At 39.6% G+C, this 18,241-nt stretch overlaps 1 protein-coding gene across 2 annotated transcripts in view; it reads right to left on the bottom strand.

Annotated features, from left to right (window-relative positions):
• Nucleotides 1–18,241, bottom strand: part of TXNRD3 (thioredoxin reductase 3) — a 29,293-nt gene that overhangs the window by 8,016 nt on the left and 3,036 nt on the right. For both annotated transcript variants that reach the window (XM_028719215.2, XM_028719216.2), the window contains exons 2-10: nucleotides 10,863–10,923; nucleotides 7,875–7,984; nucleotides 6,912–7,031; nucleotides 5,180–5,252; nucleotides 2,824–2,943; nucleotides 1,795–1,937; nucleotides 1,098–1,213; nucleotides 784–1,009; nucleotides 508–600 (exon numbers count right to left, since the gene is read on the bottom strand). In XM_028719215.2, the coding sequence (XP_028575048.2) occupies nucleotides 508–600; nucleotides 784–1,009; nucleotides 1,098–1,213; nucleotides 1,795–1,937; nucleotides 2,824–2,943; nucleotides 5,180–5,252; nucleotides 6,912–7,031; nucleotides 7,875–7,984; nucleotides 10,863–10,923 (1,062 nt within the window). The remainder of the gene's footprint in view (nucleotides 1–507; nucleotides 601–783; nucleotides 1,010–1,097; nucleotides 1,214–1,794; nucleotides 1,938–2,823; nucleotides 2,944–5,179; nucleotides 5,253–6,911; nucleotides 7,032–7,874; nucleotides 7,985–10,862; nucleotides 10,924–18,241) is intronic.

The following is an 18,241-nucleotide window of genomic DNA, read 5'->3' as shown; positions in this document are numbered from 1 at the left end:
ACTGACACTCCTCTCCATCCTTCATTGGGGCAAACGAGCCGTTAATCAGAGTTCAAGGACATATTCTAACCAGGCATAAACACACACAAGGAAGGGGTGACACAAGGGCAGTGAGGGGTGTGGCATGGAAACAGTACCCAATGGCCACACAGATAAGGCCACATTTGGCTCCTAGGCCCAAGGTTCCCCACATGTGGTTTAAAAAGGAGTTCAAAAACTATTCAGAGTCTAAAAATAGACTCCAACATGTTCATGACAAGCTACCATCTGGCCAACTCTATGACTGAACCTAGACAGACAGCAAAAGGGAAAGATCCAGTAATGAACTTCATTGCAAAAGTGTTAGGGTTAGAGTGCTGCACCAGGCTGTGCAGCAGCAGTTACTGCTAGATTCTGGCCTAAGTGTGTCAGCACTGCCAAGTTAAGAATAACTAACTTACCAATCTCCCCACCACAATAATAAATTTAAACAAAACAAAACAAAAATCACAAGTGGAGAGCACTTACAGTGTTGTATTCTCCTTCAATCATTTGTATTCCTTCAGTGGATTTTGCAATCACTTTCAGTTTTCCAGGCATGCCTTCCTCCAACTTTACAACCTGCATGAAACAGTCATAAACTTAGGAATTTTATCGCAACCCACATAATACTGTTTTATTACAATGTTCAGGCAAAACCCACCCCCAACTGTGTTTACACATATGCCATATTGCTCAAAGTTGCACAAAAAGATTTCAAACATCAGCATTTTCCTATCTGACGTAACCAAGGGAGATACTTGCCTCAACAGGAACAAACTTCTTGATGAATTTTACACCATGGGTTTCCATATAGGCTCCTGCTCTCTCTGCCATTTCTTGATCAAAGCCACGAAGAAGGATAGAGCGTACCATAACTGTGACATCCAAACCAAGTCCAGCAAGAAATCCGGCACATTCCAAGGCTACGTAAGAAGCTCCCACAACCAAAGTCTTTCCAGGGCAGTAGGGCAGAGAGAAGAGATCATCGCTGAAAATGAAACAGTATTATCACTGATGTTTAAATACTGAGAAGCCCTTTTAATCTACCGAAAAGCAGTCATTTAATTCAAGCTCACCTTGTAATACAGTACTCTCTGTCTCCCGGGATACCTAGATATCGAGGTCTTTCTCCTGTGGCTATAACATATGTCTGAGCTGTGCAGTAAGTTTCTTGTCCTTTTCTGTTGGTTGCCTGGTCAACGGAAAGAAAGTTTTATAACTGGCATTCTTCCACACAGCAATGCATTTTCCCCAAGATACTGCCAGCAAATTACTTTACCAAGAATTACTTACAAGGCAGTAAGACACACTGATCTGAATAATCTATCAACCAGTATTACACCATGCAGATTTTTATGTTGTTTTACTTGTGAATAATTAACACTAAAAATTAAAATAATCTTCATGTAGTTACAGTATTGAATTAAATTTGCAATTACAACTTAGTACAAACTGAAGTTATTGTTTCTCAACTGCCTCTTTTCACACAGCAAAATATCTACCCTAGTTTAATTAATTCCGTATTTAGGAAAAAACATATTCAGCCAAGCAACTTCATTTGTGGCTAATCATATATCCATTATGTCGATTATGTAATACTTTTTGAGGTGTTTGATGTTGTACAAGACCATACAGTTGCAACTGAAACAAAATAGGTTAAACAGCATTGCTTTTCCTAATCTATCACTTTAACTTGTTCATACACAGTAATGATTATAGAAGCAACACTTCTGAATAGATCAAATGTCAACAATGACAAGGTTCTGCAGGTACCTTAATCTTGTGTGGTCCAACAAATTCTCCATAGGCATTGAGGTATGTCACAGACTTATCACGCAAGGCGACCCGATACCCCCAGTTCAATGATCCTATATAATTTTGAATTGCTTCTACCATGGTCTCCCAGTTGTGTTTAACTAAAAGAAATGTTCATACAAAAATTAATTTATCAGATCCCACCAATGAAACCAATACATGCATGTGCTGCTTAATGAACACAATGCCTTCCCATGAAATCATTAGTAGCACATTTGCATAATGAGTCTACAATTTCCATTATTTCCTATGAGAACACTTCCAATGTGAGATTTGCTCACTCTCCTCCCTGGTTTCTTCCTGAAATCGCTGCAGCCAATCAACAGGAGACAGACAAAGTAAATAAACAAACAAATTTGTCTGACTTTTTCTACTCTGATTAGTCTGATCTTGCTCCCTGTCCCATGGTTTCTGCCCGAAAATGGCTGCCACCAAGCAGCACAGCACAAAAAAACAAGGAAATGAGGAAGCCGGATGTTCATATATGTGACTCTGTGGAGTGTATAGTGAGGCTTGGGCAGAAGTCTTTAAATGCAGATAAGTGAATTTTCATATAGCGAGCAAGCAGATAGCAGGATTGGGCTGCATTACCCCACTGAAACAAATGCAGGTACTCTGAATGATCTCATAGGTCTCATGTTTCAATATTTGCAGATAAATACACAGACAGTAGTTGCAATAAAATTTGCCTACACCAACAACTTTTGAAAAGATAGTGACAAGTGACTCTCTAAGATTCCAAAGACTGATGTATAAAGAAGACAAGCACAAGTTTATGTAGAACAATCACTTGGTGCCATTAAATAGCCTACTGAAAGGGGGGGGGGGAGAGAAAGAAAGCAGCACCCCAAATCCCTTACATTCCTTCACTAGCACATGCTAGTAGCCTAGTTAACTTTACACCAGTTTCAGGGCTTTGGTCCCAAAGATAAAAATGCACCAATTGCTCTTTCCTCCCATAAATACATTATTTGCTTTCTTACAAACCTTGCTGATCAAACTCCCAGCCATACTTCCTTGAATCTCGCAGTGCCTGACCCAACAGGGCTGCCTGATGCATCAGCTTCTTAGGAATGCAGCCAACATTTACACAAGTGCCGCCAAGTCCTGAAATGCAAAGTGTACATTTAATTAAGAAACTTCTCATTAACAGTACTGTATTAAGATCTACTATTATGATGCACAGAACTGCTGGCGTAACTTAGATACCTTACATACACGGTCAACAACACAAACTCTTACTGCGTGCCGAGCAACATTTATTATTGATCAAGTTTGTTTATTTATATGCCCAAAGCTGCTTGCAACAAATGTCTTCCAGTTTACAAAACATATCAAATAGGACAAAATCAACAACCCGTCACACATTGATTCAATTCATTACTGCAAAACTAATAATCTAGGCTTAAATACATAAGAACAAAGGAAAAAAAGAAAGGTAACACGCAATAAATAAAGCTGTAGCTGCTGCCTTTGACTGCACTCCAAACCTCGGCAGTCTGGCTTAAATTAAGTTCAGAGGGAGTGCCTCTTCTCACCAGGCTTGATTATTCACAGCCAGCTTCCTCTTATCTCCTGCATAGTAGGCTGGCAGCAATGAAAAGGGCAATGTTGGTGAGCCCTCTTCCCCAGCCTCACCAAAGTTCCCACTGTAGTATTAAAGGTGGTTAAGACTTGACAACTGACATAGCTTCACATATTTAGCCTTCCTGCCTTTGCTCCATTCTATGTATCCTTTTACAGACAGAAGTGAAACAGGAGGCACTTGATATTGATTATTGAATATTAATTTATTTGATATAAGTAGTTACATTTTAAAGTTATGTTTTATTATGACTTTCTACATTGGATCAGATTACTGTGAGTTCTTTGTTGTATGTTTTTGTTGCTGCAAACCGCCTTGTGTATAGTAACACAGAAAGGCAGTATACAAACTGAAGTGAAATGCAATGAAATATTTTTACTAACAAGCCTCACACTAGCAGAAATGGCTTTACCAAACTAAAAAACTTCCCTGTTCAGGGAAGTTTTTAATGTATGACATCTCAGTGTATTTTTGGTCTTTGTGGAAGCCACCCAGAGTGGCTGGGGAAACCCAGCCAGATGGGTGGGGTACAAATAAATTATTATTATTATTATTATTATTTAAATGATCAAATTTTCCAATTCCATATACAGTATGTGTACATGGTGGGGAGCAACACATGCCTGTAGGAAAGGAAGAAGTTAAGAAATACATATCCAAAGATTTTAGATGGTGCAACTCACATAACCATGCAGATTATACATCAGGAAGATTTAAATGTGAATTGAGACCTTACATGCACACTCATCACTAGGGGTCCATAAAATCTAGTGGTTGAATGGCTGTTGAAAGGTTTAATTCTATCCTAATAATATCAGAAACAAAGAGTGTACAACTTTGGCAAGGAATCCTGTCATGCCACCAGGGGATTGCATAAGCCCTCTGAGCTATTTGTAAAGCTGCCAGTAGTGAACTTCCAGGGCGTACAGTGAAGACCACATGCTTCATATAACCTTACAAAATAAGAACTAGTCAAAATTTCTATAACAAACCTTCAACATCTCTGCTACTAGTTGTTGGGCTGGATCAGACCAACCACGACTGGAGCAGAAATCAGCCCCCATTCCTTCTCCCCCCTACAGCTGCTCTTGAGGATCGGGGGAACAGTGTGGAAGACTGTGGACTGCAGGTAAGGAAAGAGGGATTGGCAAAAGTTGCTTCCCTCCAGCAGCATCCTCCACTGGATTAGAGGCCCTCCCACTTGCATGTCTGGAACCAACTGACTGACTGGCAATATACTCATGGAGTTCATCATATCTAGTCTTTTAAACACATTATGTCATTAGAATACACTTAAGGAGAATCAAAGTTGGATAAACGGGTTCATAGGCCAGACATTTTGTTCTATACTACACTGCACTCTGAACACGATTCTGTTAAAGTCATTATTCTGCCGCCGTAACCTAAAACGAGGAAGCCAATGCCACAGTCACAATATCAGTATGTGCTTATGTAATGGGAACATCATGGCCATGGTTCCAATTTTGTGCTGCATAGGTTTAAGAGTTCCTTTGATGAGAAATATTCAAGTCCTTCCATACGAACAAAAACATTAGCCAAATAATACTTTTTGTAGGACACAGATCTAAAGAGAGGTTTGCTGAGGATTTGAAGAAAGCCGAAATTAGAAAGCCATCATTGACTATATGTTATGCTCAAGAGCACACAGCAAAACAGACACTAATGAATGAACAACCCCCAGCATGCTAGTTGGCTGACTAAGTAGCAACACTGAAATCTGTTCAAATCACTACTTACCCCATGTTGTACCCAGTGGTGTTGGCACAACGTAGTCTAGCACCATGACCTTCTTTCCTAAGGAAGCAGCTTCCTGTAAATAACAAACAAGTGAACATCAGACCTATGCAGATGTAGAAGACTGTCCCTTTTTAGGTGCAGTTTAACAGTTCACATTCGTGAAAACAGTTATGCCCTAAGGAACAGAAGTTACCATTTGTGACAAGGAAGAGAACAGCCACTGGCTGAAATGCAGTTATTCATGTTTCTTCAACACAGCAATTTAGCACATAATTCACACTAGCATTCTTAGCTATATGCCCTTACTTCTCCCACGCATAGACACACCCTACATGAAACATTTCTTTTTTCACCTCTCACAGTTGATTTAAATCTTGGTTTGTTCTACCACATTAGGGTTATTTTCTAAGCAGTTTCATTCCTAGGACTCTCACCTATGTCCCCCAGGACTCTCTAGAATGCAAAGATTTCCCATACATTCAAATACTCCCTCCCCCCATGCCCAAACTGAGGATAATACAAAATGTGAATAAGAAGTTGCCACTGGCAAAATATGTACAATAGGTGTGTTGTAGTATCATGATATACAGGTGAAAGAGACTTCTGTCAATTAATATCCTTTTCCTTCTCCAAGAGAAGAAAGGGCGTTAAACTTAAATTTATGGCATGCGTTATGAATGGTTTAATTCTCAAACAAGTTGAGTACTGGACAACCATCAGTGATCCTCAAGCTTCGTCTGTGGCACACTAAATATGTATTTTGATTCTTAATTGTATTTTGATTACTTCTTTTATTTCCTATATTATATTTTATTGTTTAACAATTTAAATTCTATGGAATTCAAATTATAATACAATAAATTACAATGTAAGAAATAAAAGCAATAAAAACACAATTAAAACTCGCACAGTATCTTGTGCAGTGCATTATTTATTTTACTTTATTTATTTATTAAATTATCACAATAGCAATATCTCTCCCCAAGGCAGAAAATCATTAAGTGGTATGCCAAGAGCACCAGCCATTTTCAAGTCATTCACAAGGAGAAATGTTTGGGAACAACTGTTCTCGAACACAACACAAAACCTAGCAATCCATTAGCTCCTCTCTTAATAAGCAGATGACTAGATCCTCAAGAGCTATGTCCTAGTAATTAGACTGCAGAGTCTTTCGCATGTAAAGCTAACTTGGATGGCATACTTCAGGGATGTGGATCCTGTGGCCCTCCAGATGCTGTTGACCTGCCACTTCCATCATCCTTGACCCACTGACTACACTGGTGGCGGCTGATGAAAATTGGGATTTTAAGAACATGTGGAAGGTCACAGGTTTTCTTTTGCTGTTATATATAAACACCCCCTTTTTCTTGGCTGCTCAGAGATAACGTAATAGTCTTGACAGCACAATCCTATGCATGCTTGCTTGGAAGTAAAATCCACTTAATTCAATGAAACTTAATCCCAGTTTTGTTTTGTTTTGAAGAATGCAACTTGAATCTCTCAGAGAAACATCATCACCCACACCCACACACCCGGCCATGTTTCTTTAGCCCTTTTGCTGCAGGGTCAAAAGACCCTGTTCAGGCAAGGGTCTGAACTGCGGTTCCACTCAGATATGGAATGCTGCTGAGGTATTGTGAATGAGATTTTTAAAAATGTAAGGCGTCGGTTGGAAAATACGAAACCACATACAGTTCACTATATGCTTGGAACCTGTTTGTAGAGTTCATACCTTAGAACATGAAAGCCCACCGGAACCACCACCAATAACAATTAGGTCATAATCGTAGGCTTCCATCTCTTCACCTTTCCCATCCCCTAAAAGCTTCTGCAATAAGCCACTATGGTAAGCCTGTAAAAAGGACACAAGACACAGAAATCAGAATACAGAATACTTTGTTAGTATTACAAAGCTAGGTTATATCCAACGCTCTCCTCCTAGAAATGGACAGCTCTTTAATCTAGCAGTAGCAGGAGAAGGCAACTTTCCACAAATCCTACCTTTTCCGGTAGTGCCCTGCACCACCTTCCAGTCTGCTCCAGAGGGTTACCTTGCCCTCTGAAGCATAGATTTTTTACGACACAGGGTGTCTCAGAAGCAAGGGGAACTCTGCCAAAAACACCTCCCTCCCCATTCCATTCATTGAACCCTCCACTAAATTCAAGAGCCTTCTGTGAGTAGTAGAACTGTTGGATACAAACTCACTGAGTACAGATGTTTTAAGATCAGCGTCTGTTTTACTCATTTAAGATGCAGCTGTCCTGATAAGGAAGCCCTTCTGCATCCCAGCACTTGCCTGACCTTTAAGAAAACTTAAAGCTAGTACCACAATTCTATACACTCTTTATTGGGAAAGAAAATAGAAGGCAAAAGTAAACATATATCGTTTCTGGCTGCACATCTAAAAACAACAACAATGAAAGAGCAATACTAGGAAATGTAGATATCAATAATGTAACCTGAAGTCCTGATAAAAATAACCCATATAAAACAGGGTGGTTGTTTGCTTCTTACTGGTGCATACACTTCCCAAGCCTGATACAAAGGATAGTTGCAACTTTATGAATTCCAAACTTTATGTACTGCATAACAAGATAGCACAAGTGACACTGTTTGGAGACGCTAGCTACAAAAGCATAATCATTATCTCATAACAATTCATTTTCATGCCAAGAGGAGGAAGAGCGAGATTACCTGGAAAGTTTGATCACATCCACCCACATGAGTTCCATTTACAAATACATTAGGAACAGTCCTCTGACCTGTCAATTCCAGCAACACCTCCTGAATGCTGGGCCCCTCATCTAAGAGAGAAGAGGGAGGGTAGAATTACAACCTACAACTCTGCTAAGATCTATGCATTACAAGACACTATTCCACCAGCTATAATAAAAGTGGCGCTTAAAACAGAAGATAATTTATATAAAGCTGTTACATAAGTATGGCAGATAAGAATCAGGAAAACATCTCATTCAGACTGACCACATCTGAATGAAAGACTCATCATGGTTAAGCACTATGGAGAATGAGCTTCAGCAATGTTGCATCTTCTTCAGCTACATGGTCACAAGCAGATTATAAATTTCTCTGCATCTGTTTTAGATTAACTGCTGTTTAGTTTATAGTCCAAAAACGTAGTTAATCTTAACTATGATTATTTGAAGCAAGGCAGCTTCATAAATGATGCTTTGCAGTTGACTGGTCTTTACTAAACTATATTTAAGATTGATCCGTGTGCCTCAGCTCCAGCAATGCAGCAGATTGCTGATACAATTATTCATTCAGTCATTCAGTCATTTTGGGCAGTTTACATGAAAGAAGCGACTTAACATCATGAATCTAACAAGAACCTGAAAATTCTCTAAATCCAAAATCTAACATTCCAGTACCGTATGAAATGCAAAGTACCTTGCTGACAAATAAATAAACTGATCAATCTATAAAGCACTGTGCAGAGGGCAAGACCTATTAAGCTGAGGTAGCAATCTATGGCCCCTGGGAGGATGCCCACCTTTTGGCCTTAGCCAAACCAGAGTCCCAACATTGGCTGCACCATGGTCCACGGAAGATGCTGCAGTGGCAGGGAAGGTGATCTGTCATCAGATCTCCCTCCCTGACATCAGATTGTGAGCTCCGATGTCAAATTTCCCCCTTCCCTGCAGCAACTTTTTCGTGGCTGTGGCTCAACCAAAGACAGAGTGACTTGGATCCAAAACTATCCCAGTGCTCCAGTATGTCCCCCAAATGCAGAGAGATTTAGACCAGCTCACGAACTGGTCTAAATCTCTTCCTGTTCTTCCACTCACACTGTTTCCAATGGAGGGGAGGGGAAAGTTGTTTTTTAATCCCCGTAAAGTAGATGGGAGACGCACAAGAACACTCCTTCAACCTGCCAGGACAAGCCCAGCAGTGTGCTAGATGGGTAGTGAAACCACCTTTAGATCCTCACAACCTCAACGTTGCATCATTAAGGCCTGGTTCACATGTAACATAACACCACATATAATATAAACTGGGATTTATCACAAAGGAGTAGTGTGTTGATGCACACTGCTGAAATGACACCCCCTTGCTTCTCCCTTTCCAAAGCTAGGAAGAAATATACTGCAGACTGGCTTAATGATACATGCAAAACAGCACTCAGTTGGGTTGGTGGCAGGGGCATAAAGCCAGCCTCCAATATGTTTTCTAAAGTAGGGTGGGTACAATTTAATAAGTGAGCTCCAAGCATGTTGCTCATTCATGTTAGACCATGGCTTATTTTTAGCTATGATGCAATTTTAGAGCAAACTGGGCTTAAGCCTAAGTCAGTAGAATCCTTTTTGCACTTCAAGTCATAATTCAAACACAAGATCAGTCTCAATTATAAACTCATAAAAATTATGTCTCTGTAGAATTGTAAGCCTTAGGATATAGTGATACAGTTCAAAAGGATTTTACTAAACCTCGTGTTCAATTATTGCATGAGGGTTTCATATAAGAGACAAGAACTCACTTGTTTCCTCAGCCTGGCTTTTCAACTTTGATGCATATTAAAAGTCAATACATATTCAAAACAACACCAGCCCTTTCTTCCAAATGTACCCCTGTTTTTAATGTTCTAGTCTGCCTTTTGACCTAGATTGAGGCTCCAAGGAAGCTCACAAATGGGATATCAACAAAACAAATGATTGCTCAAAACAAAAACAAACCTCAATCTATAGCACAAAGAATAGAGCCTATGAAGGCAGCAGTTACTTTGTTAATTGGTTGTATCTAAAAAAAAAAAAATGTATTTTACTATTACTATAGCTTTCTTTTAACTTGCTGACAAGCAAAATGTGGCAGAACGTGCATCAAACAACTATTCATTTAATGTTTTGGTACCTGACACATTGATTAAAGCTAAAAGAATCCAAAATTAGCATCATGTTGCTGTATTGGTCCAGATCATGTAACACACAAAAGAGGTGAGGGGAAAACATTTAATTTGGTCATCTTATATTGGTAAAAAGAATTAAGCAAGCTCTCATCTTACCTGTGGGTTACCTTTCATTCTGCCTGAGAGCTCTGTGCAATCAATCTTATAAAGATAACATTATCTAGGTAAAAGCCCCAATGAATGGTGGATTTTACTGAATAAGTAAGCCTACAACCATGCTTTAAAAAGCCAAAACATTCACTCCAAACTAAGCCAATGCAGTACAAAATAGATGAAAGAATTAAGAAAGAGAAAGAACTTCTGAAACATTTCCCCAGGATGGATCAGAATCAGCACTATCAATCTCAGAATGCCTGGGCTCAACAATAAACTCAGATTATAGTTGGTGCTAGAATTCTTGCCAATGAGTCAGCAACTTTCTTTCTGAAGTTTAGATATGTCAATCATTAATAAGTTGGCAACCAATACAACAGATAATATTTGAAATAAAGGAGTGTACATTTACATTTGCAACAGAAACAGCTTCGTAAGAACAGAGCAGACACAGTCCTTCAAAATTCCAAAAAACGACAAAATTTTACTTCCCAACACAAAACTCATTTACTTAAAATCCAAAATTAAGTAACTGGATAAAAAATACATTTTGGGAGTTGATTTCTTTCATGCAGACTGAAAGGATGCCTTCATTCAGTAAAATGGTGTACATTTGTGTAATGTATCTATGGTTATCAACAATGAAATAGCAAGTCAATTTTACTTACCAATCTTGTCAAGTTCCAGAACACTGTATTCTACTGCCAAAGATTGAAAGAGATCTTTCACCTGCAAAAGTAAATATTTTGTTTTTAAGTGAGACCAGGGAAAGGCATAAAAATTGAACCTTTATTTCTCATTGAATAATAGTGCAAAAAAAGTTCTTATGAAATTATACAGTGCATCTGTAGGTAACCAGCAAGTGCTGGCTATAACTGTTTATGACATTTTATATGGAAGATTGCTAGTTTTCTTTTATATAATTTAAAAGCACACAAAGCCATTGGCATGCTATCCTGAAATGTCCCATTTCAGCATTTCTACTGGCTAATGGCAGAGGAAGAACCGCCAAGAGCAGTTTTCCTTTGGTCAGTGCACAGCCTCCCCACCAGAAGGGCTCCTCTCCACTAGCAGAGGGATCACTATGTGCTATCCTAACCCCTTTCCCATCACCTCTGTGGGGCTGGATAGCATTGCAATCCCATACCCACCTGATTCACAGAAAGCACCACTGAACTGAATGGGACTTCCTTATGTGTAGGCCTTTATAGGACAGGGAAGTTATCATCACAAACTGCTTACAAAGCTGGTTGTAAGACAAACTTTTGTGGGAATATTTTTAATATATTACTATTAAAAAAATATACATATTCTCCAAGAAAAAAAATACTATTTTGTAGCAGTTATTTTTTCCATTAAAGCCACTTATCAAGTGAAAGCAATTTACGGAGGCAGAAAGCTAGATAATTTCAATCTACTGGTTATCTCTTTGTAAGATATTTTATTAAGAATACAGTGGTACCTCAGGTTATGAACTTAATTTGTTCCAGAGGTCCGTTCTTAACCCAAAACTGTTCTTAATCTGAGGCGCGCTTTCGCTAATGGGGCCTCCTGCTGCCACCTCCGTGCAATTTCTGTTCTCATCCTGGGGCAAAGTTCGCAACCCAAGGTACTACTTCCAGGTTAGTGGAGTTTGTAACCCAAAGTGTTTGTAACCCGAAGTACCACTGTACATCTGTGTTATACCAAGTGATGTATCATACTGGATTTTAACCCACTGTTGTTTTATTATTTTCAAATAAACCATCTTCAAAATTGTGCAACACTTCAAATTCAACCATATCAAATTTGAACTTCTAGGGCTAGATCTAGAGAAAGCAGAACAAAACTCCACTCATGCAACACAGAGTTTGTGGCTCTCCGCCCCCGCCCCCACTTTGCATTCCACCCTCCTCCTCTGCAGAAAGAGGCTGCAGAAGAACAGGGAAATCAGAGTTCAGCAGGACTGCTTTGTGCAAGTACAAGTGCCTTTCTGCTCATGTAAGACATCTCAGCATCCAAGTCCTCGATTGTTTGTACCTTACTTGTGAAAAGTAAGTTAATGTCTAAAATACTCTCTTAAACCAGATACAGTGGTACCTCTGGTTAAGTACTTAATTCGTTCCAGAGGGCCGTCTTAACCTGAAACTGTTCTTAACCTGAAGCACCACTTTAGCTAATGGGGCCTCCTGCTGCTGCCATGCCACCAGAGCACAATTTCTGTTCTCATCCTGAAGCAAAGTTCTTAACCTGAAGCACTATTTCTGGGTTAGCAGAGTCCGTAACCTGAAGCGTCTGTAACCTGAAGCGTCTGTAACCTGAGGTACCACTGTAATGATATTGTCTGGGTTAAATGGCAATACCCTTTCTACCTAGTATTTCTGACAACCAAAGGAACAGTGTGTGTATAAGGTAGGGTTGCCATATTTCAAAAAGTAATAACCAGGACACTCTGTAAGTTGTTGAACTTTTTTTAGACAAAACCCAAAGTTAATGAACTTTTTTAAAAAACAAACACACCAAAAAACATGATTTTTTGACTGACTGGTCTAAGATCCAGGACAAAGCGCCGCCTTTCGGAAATTCCCTTGGGGTGTCAATTCCGCCTCTGAAATCCCATTAATGTCCGGGAAAATCCAGATGTATTGCAGCCCTAGTATAAGGGGTCCATTACTCTTTGGATGTAGCTTTTCAAGTTTTTTGTTTTTGTATTTACTAATTAGTTGTTTCATTGGTATTACACACCAGTACAAATGAATATAATGTCTGCAATTTTCTGGTTAACTTAATAGAGATATAATAAAAAATAGCTCACAATGACCCAGTTTATGTGGATTAACAGCAAGCCATGGTTTAACTGAAAGCAACAAGCCATACGGGCTTGTCATTAACCCACAAACATGGTTTGTTTCTCCCAAACCAACCACGACCATGAAGTTGTGGCTTGATCTTAGCTTGCTGATACTGGTTTGTTCTCGAGCAAACACATGTTCCAAGGTTCAAATGCAATAAGCCATGGTTTCTAGGCTTCTCATTCCCACTTGTACCAGGGAGGAGCAAAGCATATTGCTACATTTGAATGAGCTGTCATGCAAACAGCTGAAGTGTTTGCAGTTAGTTATGATTTATTAAAAAGATAACAGAATGCAGTAATGTATGGCCGTTTGCTGCTATTGATTAGCAAAGTCAAATATACAATGTTGGAAAGAAACTTCTTGGTATAATTGAAGCCTACTGCAAAGGTATCTGTCACAAGCTATTTCCTCGACAGAATAATGGAGGCACACTAATGTAAAAATTAATATCGTGAAATGGACTAAAAACAGAAAGCTCTTGGGAGAATTGCACCCATTTCTTAGGTACAAAACAGAACAAAACTTTTTTGTGAAGGAAGTATTGAATGTTAAATAAAATATAATTAGCAATTTGCATATTTCCATTGCTTGTATTGGATGACCTATCAGGCTTTTCATTAGTTTTTTTGGTCTTCTACAAGCTGTCTAATCATGGTTTTAAATAAAAAAAAAATTCAAAAACAAAAAACCTACCCTGCTTTATTCTCATCAGCCCACTAGGCTGATGAAACTGTGCAATGTAAAATAGAACTGGTTAGGTGCGCCCAAATGACTAGTGCTACATTATGAGGCAATTGCAAATCCTGGAGTGATGGTGAAGATATTATCAAGGATTAGCCTTAGTAATAAGCAATTCCTGCTTCTTATTTCTTCTTAACCATTTTAAGGATGTTAACAAGGGTGCAATAAGGCACCAAGCGGATGGGAACAAGTCCTCCCTTCAACAAATCCATAATTTCTGGGCCACAAGCTGCAGGCCCAATATTAAGGAAAAACTACATAGGAACATTTGCCAAGTGCTTATTTTACCCTTGAATTATTTCCTCTCTCATAAAATGATAATTTATTGTAAATATTGCTAGTGTAATATTCAACAGAAGCAGCTACTGTGGTAGTTTAAATGAACAGTACTATTAAGAGAGTCTGGTGTGATACTCTACTTTCCAGAACAATTCTTGGCATCTGATCTGCTTTTCGTTTTTCTAAACCAGTTCACCTACATTAAAAACTGCTGTGTAGCTAATTAGCTGGCTCCCATGACTGCTACGTTATGAGCCAATTAGTATTTTGTAACATAAATTATGCTGACTTGGATACTAATTATATGCATGCATGCACACATATTTATATTCGTATATGCACTATTATTTTTATTTTATTTATTAAATTCCTATACAACTCTTTATCCAAATATCACAGGGCAGTTTACAACTTAAAAATATAAAATGAAAACACAAAATAACACAAAGAAAAAAAAAAAAAAAACCCTCTCACAAACACATTTAAAAGGCCACAGAATGTTAAATCAGCCAAAGGCCTGGTTATGGAGATACATTTTTGCCTGGCGCCTAAAGATATGCAATGAAGGTGCCCGGCAGGCATCCTACAGGCATGCTAAAAAACTGCTGTTGAATTTGATGGGCATATGCGATAATCCTTTCACAAATCTCAAGTTTCCAGACTCTTTGTGATTGTGTATTTGCCTGTTTATCGCAACCTCAGAAAACAAGAATGTGCTACAGTGATTAGAATAAGCAGTTTGTGCATTATGACTTACCAAAGATAAAATTCGAGCACTAGTCCACTGATTTCAATGTGTCTACTTCAAGCATGAGCCACACTGGGCATCACCCAGTATATGTGTATGTTTTATGTAGAGAAAGTCTGTCATAATTCATATACATTTATTACAATAATTCTATCTGACCTTTTGGCTTCACAGGTGTAGCAGAGGAAGCTGTCTTAACTGATTAGGTCAATATTGTCTACCAGGAGTGGAGAAGCTTTCTGGCCTAGGAGGCTAGATCTTTAACTCCCCACCTCCCATGGCCCAACTTTGACAGGTGAGTGGGACAGGTGGGCATGGAGTTCAATCCTGCTTTCTGCAGGGATAGGTTGCACAAGTGAACAAGTTCACTTGTGCACCCAAACAAAGCAGGACTGAACTCTCTGCTCATCATTTTCTGCGGAGATCAGCTGTGCCAATGACTTCCTTGTGGGGAAGTTGCAGCTCAGCAAAACTAAGCAGATTTGAACTCCACACCCATCAGCTGATGGGAGTTCAAACCTGCTTTCTGCAGGAATATGCCATGTAAGCAGCCAACCCAGCCATGTATCTACCTGTCTCAATACAACATCAGTTCTGGGGCGGAGGGAATGTCTCACCCCCAACATTCAAAGGTATTTTATATCTTTACCTATAACAGAACTTACAAAGTGGCAGAAGCCGTTACCAACAGCAGATGTTAAAACTAACAAACACCCATAATTAGAACAGAAGTAAAACCAGCAGCCAGCAATGACCTCTAAGCCACATCCAATTCTCCAATACTTATCATCCAAGATGACTGGCCTATCAGTGAATATGCCAAATGGTTACAACATGAAGCTCTGCAAGCCTGGGCTATACTACTACAGAGAAAGTAAAAAAAGGATAGAAAGGCCAACTCCCTGGATTCAAAGCAGCCAGCCGGAAACCACCTTATAATGAATCAGACCACTGAATCCATCTAGCTCAGTATTGTCTACACCAACTGGCAGCACGTCTCCAAGGATAGCAGTAGCTGGTGATGCTGACATTTGAACCCACGACCCTGTGTATGCAAAGCTGTGGCCTCTATACCTAGGAAATATCTGTCTCTAGAGCTCTTTGTTCCTGCTAAAATTGTGTCATTTTCCTTAAAACTGTAACAAGTGCATGCTATTGAATTATGTTTTAAAACATAAGTATTTCAACAAAACATATATTAAAATGAATGCATAAACTCCAAATGACATTAGCCCGCAATCCTATACACTTTTAGATGGCAGTAACTTTTGAGCAGAGGGACGCGGGTGGCGCTGTGGGTAAAACCTCAGCGCCTAGGACTTGCTGATTGCATGGTCGGCGGTTCAAATCCCCGCGGCGGGGTGCGCTCCCGTCGTTCGGTCCCAGCGCCTGCCAACCTAGCAGTTCGAAAGCACCTCTGGGTGCAAGTAGATAAATAGGGACCGCTTATCAGCGGGAAGGTAAACGGCGTTCCGTGTGTGCTGCGCTGGCTCGCCAGATGCAGCTTGTCACGCTGGCCACGTGACCCGGAAGTGTCTGCGGACAGCGCTAGCCCCTGGCCTCTTGAGTGAGATGAGCGCACAACCCTAGAGTCTGGCAAGACTGGCCCGAACGGGCAGGGTTACCTTTACCTTTAACTTTTGAGCAGAGATGCATAGGATTGTACTGTAAGGGCAATACTTTTGGCCATTAAAAATTCTGACAGCTTTTAAACAGCATATAAAAACAATAACATGCTTAAATGGTATTTTGTTTTGCTTATCATAAGCCAATCAATTTAGGATAATGGGGAAAGTTTCTAATTTAATGTTCTCCAGAAAACTTGTATCACTGCACTGATATAGGAAGAGCTGAAGAAAAAGCTTACCTCAGAGCTGTGGAAGCCTGGGGAAAACCTTGGAAAAACATTGGGAACCGTCCCCTGAAGACTTCTCTTCAGTTTTTTTCCAAATGGAAAATTGCTTTGAGGAACATTGAAAACAACTCCTCTGGATAGCTCAGTTGGTTAGAGTGTGGAATATTTATTATCATTTGGGATGAGTGAAATGGTTTAAGGACAAGGCTTTACTCAAAACATTTTACATGTGAAGATTTTTGTGTATGACAATCTATATCATTAGAGAATGATAATTCCTGTGAATACAACATTCAAATCCAAGATGCACTTCTGCACCTTGCTGCTGCTGTCTATATGCAAGCAGGAAAACAGGGTCTTGGTGGCTTCTGAATGGCTCCTTGCTTTTTTCAGGTGATCTATGTGCTATCTGGAGACACCAGAACCAAGCATACCACATGTAGCAATCTACAGTTATCTCTAGTAATACTTGGATAGTAATAATTGGAAGTCGAATGGAATCCATTCCGGAAGTCCGTTTGACTTCTAAAACATTTGGGAACCAAGGCACGGTTTCCGATTGGCTGCAGGAAGCTCTTGCAGCCAATTGGAAACCGCGTCAGACATTCAGGTTGCAAAGAACGTTCAAAAACCAGAACAATCACTTCCAGTTTTCGATTATTCAGCATGCCAAAACGTTCGACTCCCAAGGTGTTTGAAAACTAAGGTACAACTGTAAATGTATTCACAAATGTAAAGAACTAAGGCATTTCTACTTCTGAGACTGTGATCTAATGCACGCTCATCTGAGTGTAAGCTCCACTAAAAAGATACGTCAGAGAAAAATTTGAAATAATTGCTCTGTGACTTTCAAGTTGCATCCAACATCACACAAGTAGAAGGGACCTTATGCAACCAATCTTTCCCTCCCCGCCCATCCCCAACAGGATTAGGGGAGAAAAATTGCCCAACACTGTGGGCTGTGTCTTAACAAGGTTACAACGGGAGGTGGAATCACCCCAAATTAGGCAAAGGAATACTGCAACACTCGTCCAAAGATCTCAGGAATAGGCTATTTCCCCCTGGTGGTGTCCACTTTTTTCAAAGAGGGCCAGATTTGATGAAGTGAAGGGCCGTGGGGGCCAACCAAAGTCCAAAGTTGTTGACCTTTTTTAGGATTGAAGTTGTTCAGCTTTTTTTAGGATTTTACTCCAGGAAATAAACTGCCACAGGGGCAGGATTAAACAGACCTGTGGGCCAGATTAGGCCCCCAAAACGGACTTTGGACATGCCTGTGACTACAGCATCATAAGACACAGCCAATAATGTTGTTGCGTAGGTTCTCCTAAACCCCACAGAGAAGCTTTTCATGAATGCTCAGGAATAGGAGGGGATGGGAAAGAACTGTTGTTCATGGTGCCTTCTTCTCGTGATGTTAAATACAACCTTTCATAAATATACCAAGCAGTACAATGTATTATACGCTAATTATAAATGACACATTTTACATTGTTAAACCCTAACAAGGGAGGGATTGAAATTCTCTCCTTTGAACTAACCAACCAAATAATTGTCTGTTGGGTTCAATACTTTATATTTTTGTGCCTTTTC

This window comes from Podarcis muralis, chromosome 2, assembly GCF_964188315.1.
Source record: "Podarcis muralis chromosome 2, rPodMur119.hap1.1, whole genome shotgun sequence".
Taxonomy (NCBI): domain Eukaryota; kingdom Metazoa; phylum Chordata; class Lepidosauria; order Squamata; family Lacertidae; genus Podarcis; species Podarcis muralis.
The sequence above is the reverse complement of the archived record's forward strand: the minus strand, read 5'-3'. Positions and strand labels throughout refer to the sequence as shown.